Raw genomic sequence first — 23,757 nt, 5'->3', positions numbered from 1 at the left:
AAATAGAGAGTTGATTTCAAGGACTATAAAAATTCCTTTAGGGAGTTTTCGCTTACCAAGACATAGTCATGAAAGACCTTGTTATGAAACTATTTCTATTGGTCTCTGTGGTAAGAGTGTTGATTGGAATATGGGAAAATTTCCTACCAATAATCTTAGTATTTCTTTGATGTACTTTGGTAAACTTGGTATATCTAATCTTTGTCCCTGCACGATTGAGAATTCTCGTTGGAGTCGTGAGTTTGCGGAGTTGGTCTATTTCCTTGTGTTGGGAACTCAAAGTCTTGACGTTTGTGGGTTTATCATTTATCAAATGTTGTCAATGACGTCTCCTAACAAGAAGTTGGGCTATCCATGCTTCATTGAGCAAATTTGTCGCACCTTCTATATTGCTCCGATTGGAAACTCCATTGGAACTCCCATGCTTGTTCGTCCATGTACTTTCAAACGTATAAAAGAGAATAGTTGCAAGAGACAAAGATGTGACACCCTTGATGGCACATATGATACTTCCTCCATGAATATTCTTCATCAAATTCTTAAAGGTGTTGGTAAGATTAGTTCCAAGGTAATGTGTGTGCAAGAACAATTACGTGTGATTGCTACTAAGTTTCCAGAAATCAAGGATGACATGGATAAGATTCTAGCCACTCTTATGGTCTCCGATTATGAAGATGATGATTAGTTTTTCGTACTTTATCAGTTTTTGGGTTTAAAGCCTGTTTTGATTTTGTTTAGGAAACTTCTTATGAGAATTTATTCTTGTGTTTTTAAGAAGGCTAACTAGGGTTTGGAATAGCCATTATTGTGATTACATATAGCTATGTCCAACGTTTTCATCTTGCAATGTTTTTAGATTTATTTATTTAAATTCTAAAGTTTGTTTGGAAGATGATTTTGCAGTATTAATCTTTATGATTTCATATATTGAAATTTTTTATGGGATATGTGTGTTTGCGTCCATGAACTTTTGACAAACAAAAGTTAAGACTTTTATGTCATTATGCAAATATTGATGGAAGAAAGGATGAACTTTTGTCTACAAAGATTAAGTCTATTAAATGTCATTGTGCAAATGGTGATGAGAAATAGAATGAATCTTTGTTTATTCCACAGTATTGATCTTCCTTGATCCATATTTTTATGCATATACCGTGCGGCTCCGTAAGTTCTCTTATGTGAGCATTTCCGATTGAATTAATCATGGGTTCTCTTGTGGTTAATTTAATTAAGATTTTTGGATACAAAATTCATATTCTTATGTGAATTGTTAATGTCCAAGGAAATCCTTTATTTCTTGTGAAAGTAAGTTCGCTCTTGTTGTTCTTTCGGGAATGACATTTTATGGGGGGGAGTTCTTAATTCAACTTGTGCTTAATTTCCAAATCTTTGTGGGGAGTGCGGCCTTGGAATATTATAGGGGTTATCTTGTATCTTTATAAACTCCTTGATGAATGCATTTAGTTTCGGCTATATGATTGCATCTAAAAAGTTGATATGTACTTTCTTTTGGTCATGAAGTGTCTCTATGGAAATTTCATTAGGATCCCACTAGTTTTCGTACTTTTGCCAATTTTATTGACAAAAAGGGGGAGAATTAATGTGTAGTTCACACTACAAAGAGTTTTGTATCTCTATCTCTCAATACAATCTCCAATCAGCAAATAGAAATTTGCGAGCTCGATTGAATATTAGAGAAGTAACTTGAACAGTACCAAAGACCAATGTTAAAGGATCAATCAGTTTCATTCAACAACCAAAGATTGGATTTACCAATTGATCGATTCAATGCACAACATGTGATATTTCAATTATATAACAAATTATAATGCGGAAAAGAAATAACACAGATACCAGAATTTTGTTAACAAGGAAAACCGTAAATGCAGAAAAACCCCGGGACCTAGTCCAGCTTTGAACACCACATTGTATTAAGACGCTACATACACTAGCATACTACCAATGAACTTTGTACTGGAATGCAGTTGAACACTAATCAATCTCATACTGATTCAAGGTACAGTTGTGCTCCTTACGTCACGGATCCCAGCAGGATACTACGCACTTGATTTCATTAGCTGATCTCACCCACAACCAATAGTTTCTACGACCCAAAGTCGAAGACTTGATAAACAAATTTGTCTCATACAGAAATGTCTATTGAAATAGATAAATCTGTCTCCCACAGATAAACCTACGAGTTTTGTTCCGTCGTTTGATAAATCAAGGTGCACAGGAACCAATTGATAAACCAGACTTATATCCCCGAAGAACATCCTAGTATTATCAATCACCTCACAATAATCTTAATCGTATGGTAGCGAAACAAGATATTGTGGAATCACAAACGATGAGACGAAGATGTTTGTGACTACTTTTTATCTTGCCAATCGGAGACCAATCTCGAGAAAATCTTAGAGAAGCTAGTACTCAATACGATAGAACGGGGCAACATCAGAACACGCAATTATAGAGAAAATAGTTGGGTATGGCTTCACAATCCCAATGAAGTCTTTAAGTCGTTAACCTACAGGGTTTCGTGAAAAACCTAAGGTTAAAGGATAATCGACTATATCTTATGCAACTAGTATCACACAGGAGGTGTGGGGATTAGGTTTCCTAGTTGCTAGAGTTCTCCTTTATATAGTTTTAAAAACAGGGTTTGCAATATAAGTTACCTTGGTAATATTCACCGTTAGATGAAAACCTGATTAGATTCAAACTAATATCTTTCAACCGTTAGATCGAACTTAGATTTTTATACACAAATGAAATGTACCCTCATTTAGGTTTATGTAACCGTACCTAAACGTGTACACCATGTTGTCTCAACATTAGTTAATCAAGGTTATCTATATGAACACTCTCATATCAACCTTATTCATCTTAACCACAACTAGTTCAAATGACCCAAATGAGACTAGTTAAACAGTTGTTCAATTGCTATATTGTCATAGAAGTATACAAGAACACAATTGAAGCAAAATCGGTTTGATTCACTCGAATTAGTTCATGAACATTGTAGCCACGGTTTGCAAAGAATGCATTCCTTAATATATAAATGTATTAGTTCATGATCCAACCGATTTTAGAACTTTAACCACTCTAGTATGCATACGTACGCATACCTAATTAAGTAGCTGGTCTGGGTTTGAGTTCGCCAGTATACGAATGGGTACGCAAACCTATGTACACTTCTAAAACCTAGCAGAAATTCCGGACCTATACCTTATGAAAGTATGCGTACCGGTACGTGTACTTGGTACACGGAATTTCACAACTACAAGTACGTATACAGGTATGCGTACTCTAGTTCCGGTCATGTATTACATACATGCAAGAATGTACACTATGTTTATTATCCAATAGTTCTAAACTCTATTTCAATCATTGAAACTTTCTTAGATGATGACAATAGCCGTTTTCACACACTATTAGCATCAAAGTAATTTTCAAGATATTGAAATAATTATAACAAAACATTCCAAGTCTACACCAAATGATTGTATCACACAAACCATGTAAGATGTTACTCCGCGATTTTCACATGATCATCTTTTGACTTTCGTCAAGAATATAAGATGAACTTGGTTGAAGTGAAAGCTTACCAACACATATTTCGATAAATATGTAAGCAATTTAAACTCATCTCGAAATCTCAAATGTGTATAATCTACAACTATATAGTAATACGACTTTTGTCTCAATATAGGAGATAGAGTAGAAATAGACTTTCCAAGTGATAGATGAGTTTTAGTCTCCACATACCTTATGTTGATGAAGTTCCACAAGCTCTCCTTAGTAGTTCTTCGTCTTCAATTGATGAACGTCGTGAAGTCTAATGCTCAACTACACAATATATCCTATTCCGATACATCACTATAAGTAGACTACAAATCAAGTCTTATAGTTTTGATCACTAGCATTGACAAACAAGCTTGAGATATCAACGGTTGCGAGTTCGACCGAGAAGTGCTCTAACAAATGTAATAAGAGTTTTGTCACTAAAATTGATAAAGGGAGAGATTGTTAGAGCATAGCTCGGTTGAACTCACCAAGCATTGGTATGTCATGTTTGATTGTCATATTTTAGTATCAAAACTTACCTAGAGTCACTTGGTTAAATATTAAAGTCAACTTCGTTTAGGCTAGACTACAAAGTCTAGGAATGTTGAGACATACAAGTATTACTCCGAAGAACTGAAGAATGTGAAGAAGTAACTAACTACAACGATGACATCATCCTTCTACTTGAGGTTAGTAATATTGACTTGAACTGTTTCATTCCTAACGTAGCTATATTGAAAACATAACTGCGAACCTGTATATAATGTACATATTGCATATAATACTCTAGTGATGTGACATGATCATAATAGTATGATCATAGTATTAAGGAATTAGACTACGAAGTATAATGCTTATCTTTTGAACTTCGTAGATATGATATCGACATAATCTTGTACATAGTGTTATGATTATGTGAATGGGTTATGGTGAGAATTTCATCCTAGGAAACAACGTTTTACATTTGTTTAAAGGAAGTACATTCATGAACTTGTTTTTTTAATCAAAATGGAAATCAATAGGCTTATTGGTCCGGTTACTCAATGCATACATTTGGATGACCAATATGTGTGAGTTGGTAGAACCAATCTTATCTCAGGTTATGTATCTTGGTATAACTGATCACAATGCCTAGACTTCTGATTTGGTTTAACCGGTCTTGGTAATTGGTGTAACCGATCCTAAGTAATGGTATGATCGATCCTTTTAATTTGTGTGACAGATCCTAGTAATTGGTGAGACCGATCATAAGTGTTTTGTGACCGATCCTTGTAATTGGTGTAACCGGTCCTGGTAACCGGTATGACCGATCACAAGTAGATATCATGTATAGATGATACCGATCCTTGTAACTGGTGTAACCGATCCTAGTGAATTGTGTGACGGATCACAAGTAAGTACCATATTTAGGTATAACCGATCCTAGTGATTGGTATAACTGATCCGAACCCATGTATGTGACTTGGAAGGACCAAGCACAACTAACCATTGTGATTTGGTATGACCAATCACATAGTAGTCTTGGAATATAGGTTCTGATGGTGGTTTTTAGTTTAAGGGGAAAACTGTAAAAGTATGTCTAACTGACCCGGTGTCAGAAATAGTAGACATTGATATGTCTATATTCCGCAAGGAGTCTGAATAATATAATAAAATTTGATGAGTGTCTATATCGCTCTTCATATTTTACTGAAACTCAAGCTCCTATATGAATTGTTCACTAGTATAGAGCCTAATTAGTATTTAATCTCTCGCCTGCATTATTCACTAATGTATGGCTTGCTGAGTATTTTTTCCTATGCTACGTTCCCCAACTGAACTCTTAATATTGGCCTGTCATGACAATTAATGTTCGCTCGCAGCTGAGTAGCATGAATTTCCTGAAGTGTCAAGATTAAGATCTGCATAAAAGTACTTAATCAGAACCACGCTGCGCCGCTCTCTGATAAAAAAAATAGTGATTTTGTGTCAATGTGCAAAATTCAATTTTATAACCTAATTTAACAATTTGCAAAAAATTAGGTTTTTCGCGGTTTTCGCAATATCTCGATCCCTATTGGTCGAGACCAAACCTAGGAAAACTAGGAAATTTATCCATCATGGAACTAGTAGGAGCAGATTCTACCAAAAAACGGGAAATAGGAAGAAAAAAGGAAACCGTGGCCGACCGAAGGTGTGGCAGAAAGGGATTGGCCGCGCCACTTGGCCGACCAATTTTCCCTAACTCAAGCTTCCTTTGGCTGGCGCTCTTTCTTCTATTTTGTTGGCTGTCGTCCCCTCTTTCAAATCGACCAATCAAATCGCTCTAAATGCGGGGCGCACACTTTTAATTAAAGGTGTAAGTTGGCTGGTCGACATACTTAAATTCCATAAGAAATCAAATTAAGACTGTTCATGTCAGTCTTAAAACGATCATGGACGCACGACTTGGCCGACCGATTTTACGAGCTTGGCCTTCTCCCAGCGTGACCAAACAAGCTCCATGGTATTCACCGGTGGGCCCACTATTATTCCGACCAATCGGAATCCTCCTAGCCTGCCAGCAGCAACCATGACCGCTAGCCAAAAATAGACCAGCCGAATTAAGACCGCACATGGCAGTCTTAAATCCAATGTGGTCGTCCAACTTAGCCAGCCTAATTGGATGGCTTAGATCTTATCTTAGGTGACCAATGAGGTGTCGATATGCTCATCGACGACCCGCCTTTGATCTCGACCAATCGAATTGCTCCCAGACTGCAACTAACTCCTCAAACCGTTATCTCAAACAAGGATGGTCACGCGGATTAAAAGGTCTTAAATTCGACCAGCGGCAGCGCATAACTGCCGCAAAGCGATCTCGGCCATCCAACTTTGCCATACGGATCGACCGGCCTAGATCTGATTTTGGGGAACCAATGAGATGTCATCGTGATCGTCGGCATCCCCTCTTCCATGAGGACTGATCGGCCAATCCTCAGCCTACCCATACGGCTCCTGGCGGTTGCCCAAAGTTAGTTGACCACGCTACTCATAAGAGTCTTAAATAAATTAAGCGGCAACCAATAACTGCCGCAAATCATCTCAGCCATCCAACTTGGATAGCCAATTTAACCGATTTAGATTTAATCAGGGCCAACCAATAGGATGTCAAAATGGCTACCATCCATCATTCTCCTATAGGGACCGACCACCTCATCTTTAATGTACATGGATAGCTCCTGGAAGCTTCCCGAAGATGGCCGGTCATGCTCCTTCTAAGACGTTAAGTTCTGCAACTAATTAAAACAAGCTTTGTACAACGATACTTCATGAGCATCGATTATTTTGAGCTGCTTGTTTAAAAGAGATGCTTTACATGCATCGAATACATGCGATATTTCATAAATATTGATTTCACAAATAATTTAATTATTTAATCTAAGAGCATTGCATGCTATTTTCTACGGCAAGTCTCATGACTTGACTTGTAACACATGACTGCCCGCCGCCTAGATTGCGCGTGATTGGTCAAATAAATTAGGTCTTGCTTGCAAGACCACTCAGCAACTTGCTACATATTTTCCACGAAAATACTCGAGACATCATATATGTACAAAATGAGGGATACTCATCAGGGTATTGGTCTGGCGGTTTACAACGTGCTCAGGAAAGGCGGACGATTGATAGCAGTAAAGGAGTAGTGGGTGTAAAGCTGACCAGTCTTCCCTTTATGACAGGGACATGGTTTCACCACTTTTACACGACTCCCACTTCTCCACTACTTAACTACCTCTACTTCCTACGCGATCAGTGTGTTCAACTGTGAGTTATATAAATAGGTTTTAATCTATTTTCAACCAACAACAGTTTTGGTTATCAACACAGGTATCCAGAAAAACACCAAGAACATATAACTTACATCCTGCAAGCTGGTTTTACATTATGATACAAGTCATAAAACAACCACACCTTCATCATTATGATCTCAACACCTTCTTCGCGTCCCTCCCTAAGATCAACCATTCTCCTTCATTTTGAGACCGAAGCAAGACTAGAAAGGCCATTTCTTGGTTTAGGCCAGAATTGTACAGATTGATCTCTCGAATCTAAAGTACTCATATGCAGTACATTTGTTTAGGGTTTAGATTCGTCTCTCGGCAGCACATCCAATTACCATTTTCAATAGAATCAGTTTTTACCCTACTACAAATTGGAGACCATAGTGGGAGATCAATCTCTCGGTTACAAAATCAGTTCTTCAACCATTTGAAAATACGGTGGATCTTAGATCTAATTCAATACTTAAACTCAATTTAGGTCCAACAACCAATTTCAATTCCTTTGTTTCGTTCGTTAAGAAGTTTCACAAAAATGTTTTTTCAAGCAATGTTACCTAAAATTCCTTGGATAGCCGAGCACCAGTAAATCTCCCAGATGAAGGGACCAGAAAGCCTCGTGGAGACACAAGAATATGTGACTACTACTTAAAAGGGAACAATGGCTTCTCTCGAGATCCGAATGGACCAACCGCCTTTGCAACACCATAAGTGTTATATGGAGCAAGTCGGAAACGCCTCAAATTTATCATTGATATTAATGCCGCTAGGGTCCACACCCAGAGAGATAAAGGGAAGATTCGCGTAGTCGTTGTTCCAGTATGGAGATAGTCGACAAAAAATCTCAACACCAGTGGAGTCCTAGAAAGACACCTGCAAAGATCACGAAAGCAAAGATCCATCTCTATCCCACCACCACTACCTCTTTATGGTCAGGAGTATCTGCTATCACTTCATCAGCAAAACATGTAGATCCAGACCATGGTGTAATTTCGGGAATTCGTACGTCTGCAATAACAAAGGTGGCTTGACACATCTTCATTGAAATCATTATTTAGGGATTCTCCTATTATGCCAGCCCAAGCAAGAGCAAGCCCGGGACATCTTCAGATCTACTGGAGCCGACACGTCAAGAAAACAACCCCCAGTAGATAATGTGTCATCATGCCAACCTCACTCATAGGAGATCTGAGTAGTTGCTGCACCAAAAGGACCAACGTCTCCCATATTTCCTCTGCCTAAGGAAACGGGTAATGCTGAAGAACATATCTCCCAATCTTTGGAATACTTAGGAGGAATACGAGTATCTCCAGATGTTATGACTCGACGAGTTCTCCAAATCGTCTACCAGAAGAGCCTATACCGAGTACATTAACACCGCACCGAACAACACCTCCGACCGGTTCCAGATGGTGATGCTCCCTACCATAAATATCTCTTCATTCCCGAGACGATCACTCTCAAGACTTGGACATGATGTTCCAACAAAATAACAGGCATCTCGATGACTACGTCAAGAGATACAGAATTGAATCCCTCGACTTCCAAGTCTACTGATGGTACTAACACATCAAGAGATAACTCACAAAGAGATACACCTCATCGGCAACTTCACCTACGATTCGTGCCCGTAGACACCACTCTTCCTTGTCAAGGATTGTGACCGTAGACATCCAAGATCCAGTCAACCTGTTTTTTCTCACGAAAAAGCAGTCTCTTCTGATCACAGCTGCTGCCAAGAACCGTTGATGTTCGTTTGTTGATACCAGCCAGAGCTTCACCATAGCAACAACCACTACGGACAAAGGAAATCCGAACTTCTGCATATTTTAGTTTCCCATGGAGGAAGTAATAGAGTCACCAGTACAGATGCAAGATGATAATATGTTTATCATGGTCAACTCACCGACCACACAAGATAAAACCACGTAAACCACATGAAAAGACGAGGGTACCCAAATATACCTCAATCTAAAACTTTTCCACCTATAACTCCTTTCTCCGAAAATGATTGTTTATAGACCGAGTCGAGAGAATACAACTAATCGGTTCACACTTCGTGTGATCGTCTATGGATACGAGATCGAGATAATACGACAACAACGAAATATGTTTACTTGATAATAGGTTCGTACTTAACCAAACACAATAGGATTGCTATCAAGTAAATAGGAATTAACATTTGTGTAATTTAATTTAAATTATAATAACAACAATTATAATTGCGAAAAATAAAATTAAATGACACGGCAAGATTTTGTTAATGAGGAAATCGCAAATGCAGAAAAACCCCGGGACCTTGTCCAGAATTGAATACTCTCAGGATTAAGCCGCTATACAAAATCAAACCAACTTCGTATAGTTGAAACCAAGAAACAAACCTATAGTTCACCTAGTTTCGTCTGTATTCCCACGCCTCCGACTTGTACTAAGTCACGTACTTGGAATAATTCCTTTGGTTCGTATTCCAAACAGTAAAGGAACAACAAATTTGTTCTGTAACAACTCTTTTCAACCAATTGATATGAGTTCGACAAAAGTCTCTTCCGTTTATCCCAATAAACTCCTTTATCAGGTCCTTAGATCTATCCAGTAACAACTACCAAATTAATTGTCAAGATTTGGAAATCAATACTTTTAAACACAAAGAATTGTATCGATGCTGATCTACTCAACTAATCAATCCAATCTGTCACAAAGATAAACCGATTATAGTTGGATCCTCTTTACCCGAAACAAGTATTGTGCACACCAAAGATTATGAACCCAAATCAGAAATCTTCTTCGTCTTTAAATCTTCTTAGATCTTCAATAAACATCTGCACACAATCAACTTGAATCTCTTGTGATCAATCACACAAAGAACGAAGACTGTTAACATTGGATTATCACAAGACGTCTTTAGATCTACAAGCAGTCTAAAGATCCCCGTCGAAACTTCGATCTAGTTTGAGTGAATCTTATATCAGAAAATATTCTCAAGTGTAGATGGCGAAAAACGGTTCGCTAGTTTTTCAGGGAATTGAAGAGACGAGTGTGTTGTCGGGACTCCTCAACCGAGCAAACTGTTCAACCTCACACAGATGCAATGCAAAGGGAGTGCTTAGATTCGAGAGATCAATCTGTAGGACTCCGACCTAAACAAAGTCAATGTCCGTTCCAGAGTCAATTCAATCGCAAAGAGGGAGATGGGTTGATCTGTAGGAGGGAAGCTGAGAATTGTGTGGGATCAATGATGATCAAGTATTGTGGATGTGTTGAAGGTTTCTGCAAGTTTTATGTTAACTGATGAGTTCAAAGTAAGTTCTGGTCGATTGGTGGAATTTCTGAGAGTGATGACTCGAAAAATTGTCCGCTTTCAATCATGAATCCAGAGACTTATTTATATTGTCAAAATAAACACATTGATCCCTGTAAGTGTGACAGTTTCTTGAGTGAAAGAGTGGGAAGTGGGAAATCATGGTGAAACCAGTTCCAGGTCGTGCGGAGACTTGGTTAACCGTCCACCCACTACTTTTCTAACTCCTTCAACCGTTTGCACGACTTACTCACATTTCTCATCGTGGATGAATCCACGTGCCGTAGACCGCCAGACCAAAACCCTAAGTAATATCCCCCAAAGTGACGTGATTGATGTCTCACGAACGTGGAGTCTGCAAAGCAGACGTGTATTTGATTAGTCAGTTGTTGACTGATTAAACAATGAGTCTAAGTTTTGTTGAATCGAGCACGAGTGATCGAATGCTCGATGATTCATGGATTGAACATGTTAGACGTTCTTAGATATTTCTCTGAGAAAATATTGTAAATTCAAGCAACCGAGCATCTGAATATCGAGATCAGTATTTGAGCAACTGAGCAAGTATTGCTCAGTTCGACGAATTACTGAATATTGATACTTGGATCAGCAACTGAGCAAGTATTGCTCAATTCATAGAATTACTAATAAATTACTGAATATTGATGGTTGGATCAATATTCGAGCAACTGAGAAAGTATTTCTCAATTCGACGAATTATTTATTGGTGATGTGACCCAATAAGATATTAATTAAAATATTGGTAGAATACCGAATATTATATAATTAATCCATATGTTTATTGTTGGATCAACATAAATTTATTAGTGTTTGAACTTGCTCGGAATGATGAATTCGTGGAGCGTTTGTTCGAAACCCTAATTTCTGATCAATTGTTCGTCAATTGATGAATTACTGAAAATAGGTCATGAGTGAGGGAGGGACCAACCACATGGGATAATGGACGACCATGTGATGCCCAATTTCTAGAGTGAGCGTGCAACAGGGTTCCGAGTTTGGCCAGTTGGTGAAAGAATGATGATTTAAATGTCGGTTTCATCATTTATTGAAATAGTGCTCGATTGAGCATTAGGTGATAAAACCTAACTATGGAAAGTGAGGGACCGACCAAGAGGGCATAAAATCGGCCGTTGATGGTCATGGGATCAGCAGATGGTCGTTTGAGCAAATTCCAAGTTGGTTGGAAAGAGTTTGGACCCAATATGAGCAATTGAGCAAATTAGGTCAAAATTATGAAAATGTGTGGGACCGGCTCCTTGCAAGACTTAGGGACGTCCTTGGTCGGTCAAGGAAGCATGCCCGTATCGCCACAATGTCCATGTATCGATCCTGAGAGTTTCAGTATTTTTTGATGTGCGTTTGAGCAATATTTTGGATTTTCAGAAGAGTTCGATCTTTGACTGAAATTCTTGATTTTGCTTGAATGAGCAAGTAGAACTTTGCTCGTTTGATCAAAATTCAGAAAATATTAAAATAATAATATTTTAATATTTATCGTGAGTAGACTAGTCGGTCATGTGACCATTTGACTTTTTGGTTTTTTCATGGTTTGAGCAATATTTGAGAAAATATGAAGAAACCATGATTTTTGCTCAAACTGACAAGTTTCATGAGATGAGAAAAATAACAAATATGAAAGATTAGGGATTGTAAGGTGTGGGACCGTCCACGGCTAGGGAATGTCCGGCAGGCTAGGTTGCCCGGTCCCGCAACACCTTTCCCTATTTTATATTATTATTTTTCATGAAACCGTGAAACTATGGAGAAACCATGAGTTTTGTTGAAACAGAGAAGTTTCATGAGATTAGGGAAATAATAATTATGAAAGATTAGGGATTGTAAGGTGTGGGACCGGACACGGCCAGGGCATGGCCGACCGGCTAGATTTCCCAGTCCCGCGATGCCTTTCCCCATTTTATATTATTATTTCTCATGAAACCATGAAAATATGGAGAAACCGTGAGTTTTGCTCAAACAAGGAAAGTTGCTAGAATGAAGGAGTTTTCATGAGTTCATGAAAATAAAAAAATAAAGAAAATTAATGGAAGAGGAATGGGAACGGCCACGGCTAGGGCACGGCCGGCCAGCCGGTGGGCCCGGCCCATGAGAACCTCTTTTATTATTTTAATATTATGATTTTGTCTCTCCTGTTTTGTGTAGGATTCCTCGTTTTTCCATATTTTCAAATGCTCGTTTGTGCATTCAGATGCTCGGTCGTACATCATTGTCGAGTACACTTGCATCATTTTCTAGGGGATTACTCAGTGATAATGCAGACGCCCGGTTGTTGAGTATTTATTACTAATTTATGAAATTTAGTGGAGAATGATTCATGAAACTGAGTAATAAAGGTGAGTAGTTATTTATTATCAATTCATAAGATCGTCCGCGGATTCGACCATGAATTCGGAATAATAAAATGAGCATTACCATTCAATGGGATCGTGGATTCGACCGTAAATCAGAGTAATAAAATTATCTATTACCATTCCATGAGATCAGCCGTGGATTCGATCATGAAATCAGAGTAATGAGATAAGATAATTATCTATTACCATTCCATGAGATCAAGCCGTGGATTCGACCATGGAATCGGAGTAATGAGATAAAACAGATTATCTTCTAGGAATTCAGTGGTGAATGTCACGATAGAATTAATCTATTGCAGAAGGGATATTAGCCAGTTAAAGCGTCATACACGTTCTGAAAGGTGCATAGTCAGGAAACAACAAGTGTTGCCGAAGTTATGAAGGCGTTAATGCTCTCATTCTTATGGAGAACCACCTGGATCTATACACGGTCTCTCTACATAGTCAGGGAACAATGAGTGTCACCGACATCCTGAAGGCGTTATTGCTCTCAATCTTACGGAGAACCGACCAACCGTTCTTCTATGTAGAGGGGGGGTCTCTCTCATGTAGTCAGGGAACAACGGGTATCACCGACGTTCTGAAGGCGTTAATGCTCTCAATCTTATGGAGAACCGCCCAATTATGTTATTCTACATAGAGGGCGTGATGAAATGCGAGGCATCGAACGCTCATCTAGTGGAGGATTTTCGAGAAACATATTCATCAGGGCTCGTAAAATATGAATCGTCACATGTCTGAAAGCCGTGTCAGAAACATGCGGTATCATGATTTTACGGTTTTGACCTTTGTTGAAAATCCACCATCAACATTAAGTCCCCTTCTTAGTGAGGGACAGTCATGTTCCACAATAAGCATTAGATGGTGATTTTCAGTCGACGAGATCAGTGGTAGAACTCGGTCGTACAAAGGCATTTTCAGAATCCCCAATTTGCTCCAATGGTGTCATGTACGAGCAAATGTTCAGGTGAAGATCATGATAGTATGATGAGTGTCATCCCGTGAACACGGAAAGATGAGGCACTGCTGATTTGGTCGGTTAAAAGTCCAGTTTTGATCGGTTTAGCGTTCGCGGGCCCAAGCCCAAAAAGGAAACCCATGTTTTATTAGTTTTTGGAAATAAAATTGATATAAAAGGTAAGTAACCCTAAATTTTTTTATTTTTTTATTAACCGACCACTCTCCCTCTCCATCACTTTCACGCGAGCAGCAGCAGGAGAAGAAAATTTTCGCCGGACTTCAGTCACCGCCGAACGTCGCCGATCACCGTCCGACCAAATTCCGGTCGACGCCGACCAGGTAAGTCCGACTTTTTTTTTGTTTTGTCTGTTGTGGGTTCATGGGTTTTCCGTAAGTTGTTCGAAACAAAAACTTTATATGTATGTATGAAGATGTAGGTTTCATGAAATTTTTTTTAAAAAACGTATGCCCGTTAGTTTAAGAAACAAGCAATAATCCCTAACACGAAAAAGATACATGAATCCTTGAATAGACATGATTTAGTTGCAGTAAAGAAAATTTTGTTTATAAGATTTCATGAAAACCAAAATTTATTTTCAAAGCATGAACTTTCACAAATACTTTTAGGAACGTAGGTTCGTTTATAGTAGAAGTAATAAATAATGATCCTTAGAGTTAGAGGAATATTTGAAAAGACCTATAGTCCATGATAAAATTTATTTGTGAGTTTTCAAAATTTTATTTGGAATGTGCAGACTTTTGCAAAAATAGAAAAGACCCTCGTTTCATAGACAAATGCTTGTTTGAGCAGAAAAAGTTTTTTTTTTTTTGAGTAATTGTTAGAGATAGGCAATTGTTTTTCATGATTTTATGATGTGCATTTGCGGTATAAAATCATGGAGCGTTCACATGGAAAGTTTATGTGTACTGTTCATAGTTTCGTGAAAAGTCAAGTGCTGACTTTTAAATGATGAGTATTGCTCGGCTTTGCAGGTTTGAAAGGACGAGCAAGTTTTTGAAGTTTTACATTGTTATCACTAAGTTCGTGAAACTGTAAAAAGGTAAGAGTTAAGGATTACCGTTTTTGTTATAAATTCGATATTAGCATATCTGTAACTGTGCACTTCCGGTTCCAGATAATGGTGACTTCCAGCAGCAGTGATTATGATTATGATTATTCTTCTATCCCTTCTGACGAGGATTCCAAGGTTCCAGAGACGAAGATTTCTGCAGCAGAATCTCGCGCCAAGATGGACCAATCATTGAAGAAGGCTAAGGAAGCCATAAACGACATGTCTCTTGATAAGCTGAAGACTGCCCGTGATAGATTCTCGAAGAGGATAGCCGAGGATGAGATGGTAGCTGAGTACCGGGAGAAGAGGCTTCGAATTCAGCGCAGACGGTTAGCCGCCGAGGAGAAGCTTCGCTCTCTTCATGATGGTGTAGCCTCAGATTCAGACGCTAAAGAAGAAGAACCCATATGGGAGCCAAGGGAACGCAAAATTAAGCCTCACCGGCTTACCAGGGACATTGAGCGATTAGTTGAGGCTGATTTTAAAGATGAACGCAAAAAAGAAGAGTACTGGGATGCAATGTACATCGATCCTGATGAGAGAGAGGACTTTGGTGACGATTCTAACAGTGATTCTGAGGAAGATCTTGAAGAGGATTCCACGGAAGACGATGATGGAGATGACGAGTCCGACGAATCCGACGATTAGTCTTGCTCGCGAAATTTCTGAGATTATTTACTTTCTTTTGAAATAGATATTATCCCATTATTTGAGTGATTTTGCTGTAGAGATATTTAGAAATTATTATTTATTTTTTGAACAATCCCTTATCGTATCCTCTATCCCATTCTGTGCATGCCTTCGATTGGATGAACCCATATCCTAAGAATCAGTCGTGATCTTCAGAAGTATGACTGGACGAGCAAACTAAGGGAGCACGATTTGCTCAAATTCAGTTCTTTGTCAAAGTATCGGCTGTTTGAACTGTCAGTCCCCAGTATTTTCTCTCTGCTAGTTTATCACATAATCCCATTTGAGATCTTCTCAGTAGAAACCACAACTGATTTTTGCGTTCGTAAAAGATAAATATCCACCATCTCCAGTTTTGACTCCCAAACTTAGGGTTTCATACTTATATAACACATCTTCCTTGGGTGTACATTATCAGAAGAAATTTTGAACACCATCAAACCTCTCGTCATCATGTCTGGTAGCATTGCTTCTTCTCGAAACGAATCCCTGGCGAAGCATGAAGTTGGGACGTCCGTCTTGGTAGGTAACATGCTTGTTTTATTTTCATGTAATCAGAAAGTTTAACCAGAGAAAATAATTTGTTGCAGGGTAATCATGGGGATCAACTCTGTTTAAGACCTAAGCGGACTGTTAGAGATCCCGCCCGTTATAGGTCTGCTCGTGCCGAAGATGGGACATCGGTATTCTTGGACCGAAACTCTCTTCTGATCGAGAATTTATATAATTTTTCTGAACTTGAATATTTCGTCGTTGCAGGTTGATGTCCGTGTAGTTGTCGAAGCTAGGAAGAGGAAGGATGGGAAATCTGTGGTGGTTGCAACTGATGGTGATGGTGTAAACCGTGAGAACTCAGAGGACTCTGTAGACGCCAATTCCAGGGTTTCTGTTCGTGAGTATCCAGCAGCCGGACTCCTGTTCGATGCTCCCATGGCCAATGTTTTCCCAGACAATCAATTGGTCGGTGGTTTCATCGTCCCTAAATATTATGCATCTCTTTATACTAAGATCTGGAAGAGGTACGGGCATATTGCTACTACCGAAGTATGGAGGGGTTTTCTACCAAATCTATTAACCACAATTGCTGGGTTATTTCCTGTTATTGATGAAATGAACAAGATAAACCCGCGAGATGTCAAGAATGAAGAGTTGCAAAGATAGGATGATATGATCTCGAATTGTGAGGTCTTGCGATTCGACATAAGTTGGCTTCATCGTCGACTCGAGATCATCAAGGTTGATAGGGCGGCGGCTGCTGCAAACATGATTTCTGCTACATCTGCCATCATTGAAGAAGAGAAGGCACTTGCTCTGGAATCGTCAAGGGTTGAGAAAGTTGTCCAGGATTTGAGTGTGAAGAATGAAAAATTTCAAAAGATGCTTGTCACAGCCTTCAGTAAGGATTATTTGTTATTGGATGGTTTGCTCTGAGTGAGCGTTAGAGAGAGATTTTTTTTATGTAGGTTCGAGACTTTGTTTTGAATAAAATAGATGATTGGAAGAATTTTTTGAGATTCATGAAAATTTTAATTTTGACTGAATGAGCATATTGCATGCTCTTTCAAGGAATAGAAATTACATTTTGAAAATTAACATATAATTGTTTGTTGATCTAAGCATAATATGCCTTGAGCCACTTGCCATTGATGATGTTCCCTTCCACTCCTCCATTAACAACTAAAATTTTGTAATATCCACTGGATACTGCCTTGATGATTACATAAGGCCCTTCCCATTTCGGAGAGAACTTGGGGGCAAACATGTCTTGTTGAATATGCTTTGCTGTTTTCAAAACCAAATCTCCTACTTGAAATGTTCGAGGTTTTACCATTTTGTTGTAGGCCTTGGAAACCCTTTGTTTGTAGATTTCCACATATTTTTCCACCTTGGCCCTTCTTGAATCGAGCATGTCCAATTCAACAATTCTTGAATTAGATACTTCAGCTTCATCCCATTGCACTCCACTGGCCGCCGCGATTCTTGCAGAGGGAATTTTGATTTTAGCTGGGAGAATAGTGTCAGTTCCATAGAAAAGAGAATACGGCTTAGTCCCAATTGAGCTTCTTGGTGTGGTGCGGTAGGCCCACAAAGCCATGGGTAATTCTTCATGCCACATCCGTGGATTGTCATGAACTATTCTACTAAGAATAAGGATCAAGGTTTTCTTGGTGCTCTCCGCTTTTCCGTTTTCTTGGGGATAATATGGTGTAGAGAAAATCTGTTTGATTTCGTATTCCTCGAGCAATTCTGCAACATGTTTGTTGGCAAAAGGAGTTCCATTATCCGTGATGATATGTTTAGGAATGACGAATCTGCATATGATGTACTCTTTGATGAAAGCTGCAATTGTGACCCCAGCGGTGCTTCGAAGAGGAATAGCCTCGACCCATTTAGTGAAGTACTCCGTTGTTGTGATGATGTATTCATGCTGCTTCGAAGATGCTGGATTTATTTTTCCAATGATATCCAATCCCCAGCTATAGAAGGGCCATGGACTGCTCACAGAATGTAATGGAAGACAAGGAGTGTGAATGTGGTTACCATGAACTTGGCATTGATAACATCTCCGAACATAGGCGGCTGCATCGTCTTCCATGGTTGGCCAATAATATTTCTCATGAATTTGGGGAAATAATTTCTTCTTTCCTTGGTGTTCACCTTCATGCATCTCTTTCAAGATTGTAGGAATTTCATGCTCAACCAAGCATCTCAGAAGGTTCCCACCAAAGCTTTTGCGATATAAAATCCCTTCCAAGTAGACAAAACGTTTGGCCCTTTGAATGAGTTTGATCGCTCCTTTCTTCTCTGATGACAGATCTTTATCACGAAGATACTTTATGTAAGGTTCTCTCCAGTCCCCAGTTTGATGGATCGTTAGAACCTCCAAATGATGAGGCGGTATCTGACGATTGGGACAGGAAAATATTCTTGACTGAGCCTCCATGGAGGGGCAATAGTATCCGAGTCTTTGAAGCCTTCTGTAAAGTGTGACTACCAGGGTTTGTCCGCATATTTCCTCATGTATTCATTTGAGTTGCTCGCTCGCTTCCTCATCTCCAAGGCATTGTGACAAGGATCCATCGGGATTGCGATAATATAATGCTCCATGCAGTAGAAAAAAGTTCTTCAATTCCTTGAGGCTAATTTTCCCTTCTGTAAGAGAACTGCTCAATTCGTGAATAATGGGTGCCCGTCAGTCGCTCGATTGAGCGTCTTCAACTTGAGCAAGCCAGGTAGAGGATAGTGAACGTCTTTGCATAGTGATGGATTTCTCTGACCCTTCAAACTGCAGCTTAGACGCAAGAGTCCCTAAGATGTCAGCGTGTCTGTTGTTGGAACGGCCAGTATGCACAATTGTTGCATCAGAGAAATGAGCTAATAATCTTTGTGCTTCGGCTCTGAATGGAGCGAGTGTTACTTCTTTGATAGAGTACACACTATTCATTTGATTGACCATCAACTTTGAATCTCCTCTTATCTTCAGATGCATTGCTCCTGCTTGCTTGGCCAAAGATAGTCCCAAGAGGAAAGCTTCATATTCTGCCGAGTTGTTGGTGCAGTGGAAATCCAGCTTGAATGAATGTGAGAATACTTCACCATATGGAGATACTAGTACAATGCCCGCACCGCCAGTATCATTGCTTGGAGTGGCGGATCCATCAAAGTACAATATCCATGTTTCTTCCTGAATGATTGAGATTTCTGGAAATTCACCGGGCACTTCTTCGTGCGACATCGTGATGTCCTCTCCAGGAAAACATCAAGTAAATCTGCAACTGCTTATTCCTTGATTGCTCGAGGCGGAACACATGCTATGTCAAACTCCGACATCTGAAGTAGCCATTTTACCGGTCTCCCAATCAGTGCAGGCTTCTACAGTAAGAATTTTACGGGATCGTCTTTAGCCACCAGTACAACTCTGTTTGACAAAAGATAATGTATGAATCTCTGAATTGCGTAAACTAATGCTATGCATGCTCTTTCAGCCTTTGGGTATCAGAGTGAACATCCCTCATTGTGCGACTGAAATAATAGATCGGGCATTCGATGCCTTCTTCATCTTCTTGAGCGAGGAGTGCTCCAATAGAAACGTCGCTGGAGGCTGTGCAAAGTATTAGTGGTCGTCCTTGCACCGGAGATTTCATGACAGCAGGTGATAGTAATATCTGCTGTATTTTCTGGAACGCTTCTTGCTAAACGATTGTCCATGTAAAACTTGCCCCTTTCTTCAGCAGAGGAGTGAATAAAGAAATGAGTTTGGACAATCCGGGAATGAAACGCCGAATATAGTTTACCTTGCCCATGAAACTCTGGAGCTCTTTCACAGTTCGTGGAGGAGGCATGGTAGTAATTGCTTTCGTCTTGTCTGGATCGACCTTGATTCCTTCTGCAGTAACCAGAAATCCAATGAACTTTCCATAAGAGAAACCAAAAGAGTACTTCAGAGGATTCATCTTTAGTTTGTATTCTCTACATCTTTCAAATACCTGCCTCAGAATATCTAGGTGAGATGCTCGAGTCTTCGATTTCACCACCACATCGTCAACGTAGTCTTCGACTTGCTTGTGCATCATGTCATGGAATATTGCAGTCATGGCTCGCTGATAAGTGCTCCTGCATTCTTCAGGCCAAAAGGCATCACTGTATAGTGAAAGTTTCCAATGGGAGTTCGGAACACAGTTTTGTTAGCATCATGCTCGTACATTTTGATCTGGTTGTATCCACTGTAACCATCCATGAATGAGAACATGTCATGACCACTGTTTGCATCAACAAGCATATCAATGTTTGGCAATGGAAAATCATCCTTCGGGCAACACTTGTTCAGGTTCCTGAAATCCACACAACATCGGATCTGGCCATTTTTATTCTTGACTGGGACAATAATCGCTAGCCATGTCGGATGTTGAATAGGTTTGATGAATCCTGTTGTTAGTAATTTCTGGATCTCCACTTTGATTTTCTCCTCAACCTCGTGTCTGAACTGCCTGGGCGGTTGCTTGATAGGTTTGGATCCGGGAGTGATGTGGAGATGATGAGTGACCAGTTTGTCATCTAGGTCGGGCATCTCTTCGTATGTCCAAGCAAAGATATCTTGATATTATTTCAGCAGACCTATCAATCCTTCTCGTTCCTCAGATGAGAGAGCAGAACTGATTAGAATCGGCCTTGGGTTTTCGTCTGTTCCGATGTTGATAGTTTCAAGATCGTCAGTTGTGGAATTTGTTCCATCTTGCAGCTATCGTGGTGCATCTCGAATTTCTTCATTGGGCGATTGCTCACTCTGGCATGATTATTCGGGCAGGTGAGACTTTTCATCGACCTCCCTTGTTAATTGCTAATCTTTTCGACAGAGATAAATGACTCTCCCTTCTGCATCATAATCAGTAATAAAATTGGACTTCTTATGAGTTGTACCTTGACCCTGACGACGCTTGAGCGGTGTGGTAGACTGTTTGATGGATTTAGCGTCTGCTGATGATGGTTTGTCAGTTTTCTCAATAGATTTCCAATTTGGGAGTGGAGTACCATATATCTTGCTTGGAGGCTCGGGGATGCTTTTTGGAGGTTCCAGGAACTCAGCATCATAAACCGGAGCATAAGGAGACACTGAAGCTGCAATGCGGACAATTTTGTTGTTGAGCATAGCTTTCATACATTGATGGTATATCGAAGGGACAACCTTATTTTCATGAATCCATGGTCTCCCGAGTATTATGTGATAATCCGGATCTTTCTCGATCACATGAAACTTGACAGTGGATTGAATTGGCCCCACTTTCAGATCCGCATAGACATACCCATATGTGTGACTCTGGCTTCCCTCAAAACCCGTCATCAATATGGGATGATGAACAATATGTCTTTGCGGAACTTTGGCTTCCTTGAGAGTCTTCATAGTGATGAGATTTGTAGAAGCACCTGTATCGATGAGAACTCTCCTGAATTCGGCATCCTTAATAGAAGCAGTCACGAACAGGGCTCGGTTGTGTCCTTCCTCTTCCATTCGGTCTTCCTCAGTGAAGGTGATGTTATTGATCGAAGGTTCAGATACAATGGACACTTGTTCAACCACTAGATATGGTGGAACTATTCGCGCGTTAGTCGATATTTTGTTGAGTGCGGCAAACGTGTTCGTACGCTGATCTCTCGAGAAATGCAGGAGTTCACATAAATTCTCAATTAAATGTGTGACCTCCTGTTCCACCGGCTTTTCATAAGTGGTGAAGTTGTAGGCCCGAGGATGATCATCGGTTGAAGGATTATCCATCAGCGTCGGAATTTCTTGAGCACGAGATCTGCTAAAATCTGATGTCAGTCTGACGAGGAAATTCAATATGTTGTTCAGTGTCTCTTTCATCAGGTCCATATTCCTTGTATGAATCTCCTGTACTCGTGCCAAATCGATCAAGGTCGAAATTTCTGAGTTGACTGTTCCATTAAATGGAGTGTTGGAAGGAGGAACAGTTCCATTCGAAAGATTCTGACTGAAATTTGAAGTAGTTGAGTTAGACCTAAGACCAACCATTTTGTGAAAATGTGAGACTGCAACCGAGAGATTAATATTCCACTGTGGTCGCCAATCTATAGATGGGGAAAAACGATTCGCTGGTTTTTCAGGGAATTGAAGAGACGAGCGTGTTGTCGAGACTCTCAACCGAGCAAATTGTTCAACCTCACACAGATGCACTGCAAAGGGAGTGCTTAGATTCGAGAGATCAATTTGTAGGACTCCGTCCTAAACCAAGTCAATGTCCGTTCCAGAGTCAATTCGGTCGCAAAGAGGGAGATGGGTTGATCTGTAGGAGGGAAGCTGAGAATTTTGTGGGATCAATGATGATCAAGGATTGTGGATGTGTTGAAGGTTTCTGCAAGTTTTCTGTTAACTGATGAGTTCAAAGTAAGTTCTGGTCGATTGATGGAATTTCTGAGAGTGATGACTCGAAAAATTGTCCTATTTCAATCATGGATCCAAAGACTTATTTATATTGTCAAAATAAACACATTGATCTCTGTAAGTGTGACGGTTTCTTGAGTGAAAGAGTGGGAAAGTGGGAAATCGTGGTGAAACCAGTTCCAGGTCGTGCAGAGACTTGGTTAACCGTCCACCCACTACTTTGCTAACTCTTTCAACCGTTTGCACAACTTAATCACATTTCTCATCGTGGATGAATCCACGTGCCGTAGACCGCCAGACCAAAACCCTAAGTAATATCCCCCAAAGTGACGTGATTGATGTCTCACGAACATGGAGTCTGCAAAGCATACGTGTATTTAATTAGTCAGTTGTTGACTGATTAGACAATGAGTCTAAGTATTGTTGAATCAATCATGAGTGATCGAATTCTCGATGATTCATGGACTGAACATGTTAGAGGTTCTTAGATATTGCTCTGAGAAAATATTGTAAATTCAAGCAACCGAGCATCTGAACATCGAGATCAGTATTTGAGCAACTGAGCAAGTATTGCTCAGTTCGACAAATTACTGAATATTGATAGTTGGATCAACAACTGAGAAATTATTGCTCAATTCGTCGAATTACTGAATATTGATGGTTGGATTAATATTCGAGCAACTGAGCAAGTATTGATCAATTCGACGAATTATTTATTGGTGATGTGACCCAATAAAATATTAATTAAAATATTGGTAGATTACCGAATATTATATAATTAATCCAGATGTTGATTGCTGGATCAACATAAATTTATTAGTGTTTCAACTTGCTCAGAATGATGAATTCGTGGAGCGTTTGTTTGAAACCCTAATTTCTGATCAATTGTTCGTCAATTGATGAATTGCTAAAAATAGGTCATGAGTACCACATGGGATAATGGAAGACCATGTGATGCCCAATTGCTAGAGTGAGCGTGCACCAGGGTTCTGAGTTTGACCAGTGATAGGTGTTGTAAACACCTAGTTTTATATCTAGTATTTATGCTTTCTTTGCTATTGTCTTTGTGAATTGTATCTCTTAT

The 23,757-nt window shown here is 39.6% G+C and overlaps 1 protein-coding gene across 1 annotated transcript; it reads left to right on the top strand.

The window, feature by feature from the left end:
• The first annotated feature begins 15,151 nt into the window (after positions 1 to 15,151).
• On the top strand, positions 15,152 to 15,733 carry LOC113316224 (glutamic acid-rich protein-like). The gene has a single exon (XM_026564443.1). The coding sequence runs from the start codon at positions 15,152 to 15,154 to the stop codon at positions 15,731 to 15,733; it is 582 nt and encodes a 193-aa protein (XP_026420228.1).
• Positions 15,734 to 23,757: the final 8,024 nt, after the last annotated feature.

Source organism: Papaver somniferum, chromosome 10 (assembly GCF_003573695.1).
Source record: "Papaver somniferum cultivar HN1 chromosome 10, ASM357369v1, whole genome shotgun sequence".
Lineage (NCBI taxonomy): Eukaryota > Viridiplantae > Streptophyta > Magnoliopsida > Ranunculales > Papaveraceae > Papaver > Papaver somniferum.
This window is presented reverse-complemented; position numbering and strand designations above follow the sequence as displayed.

Bases quoted from the DNA above. Each gene is read 5' to 3' on its own strand.
- LOC113316224 (XM_026564443.1), top strand. From the start codon at position 15,152: ATGGTGACTTCCAGCAGCAGTGATTATGATTATGATTATTCTTCTATC.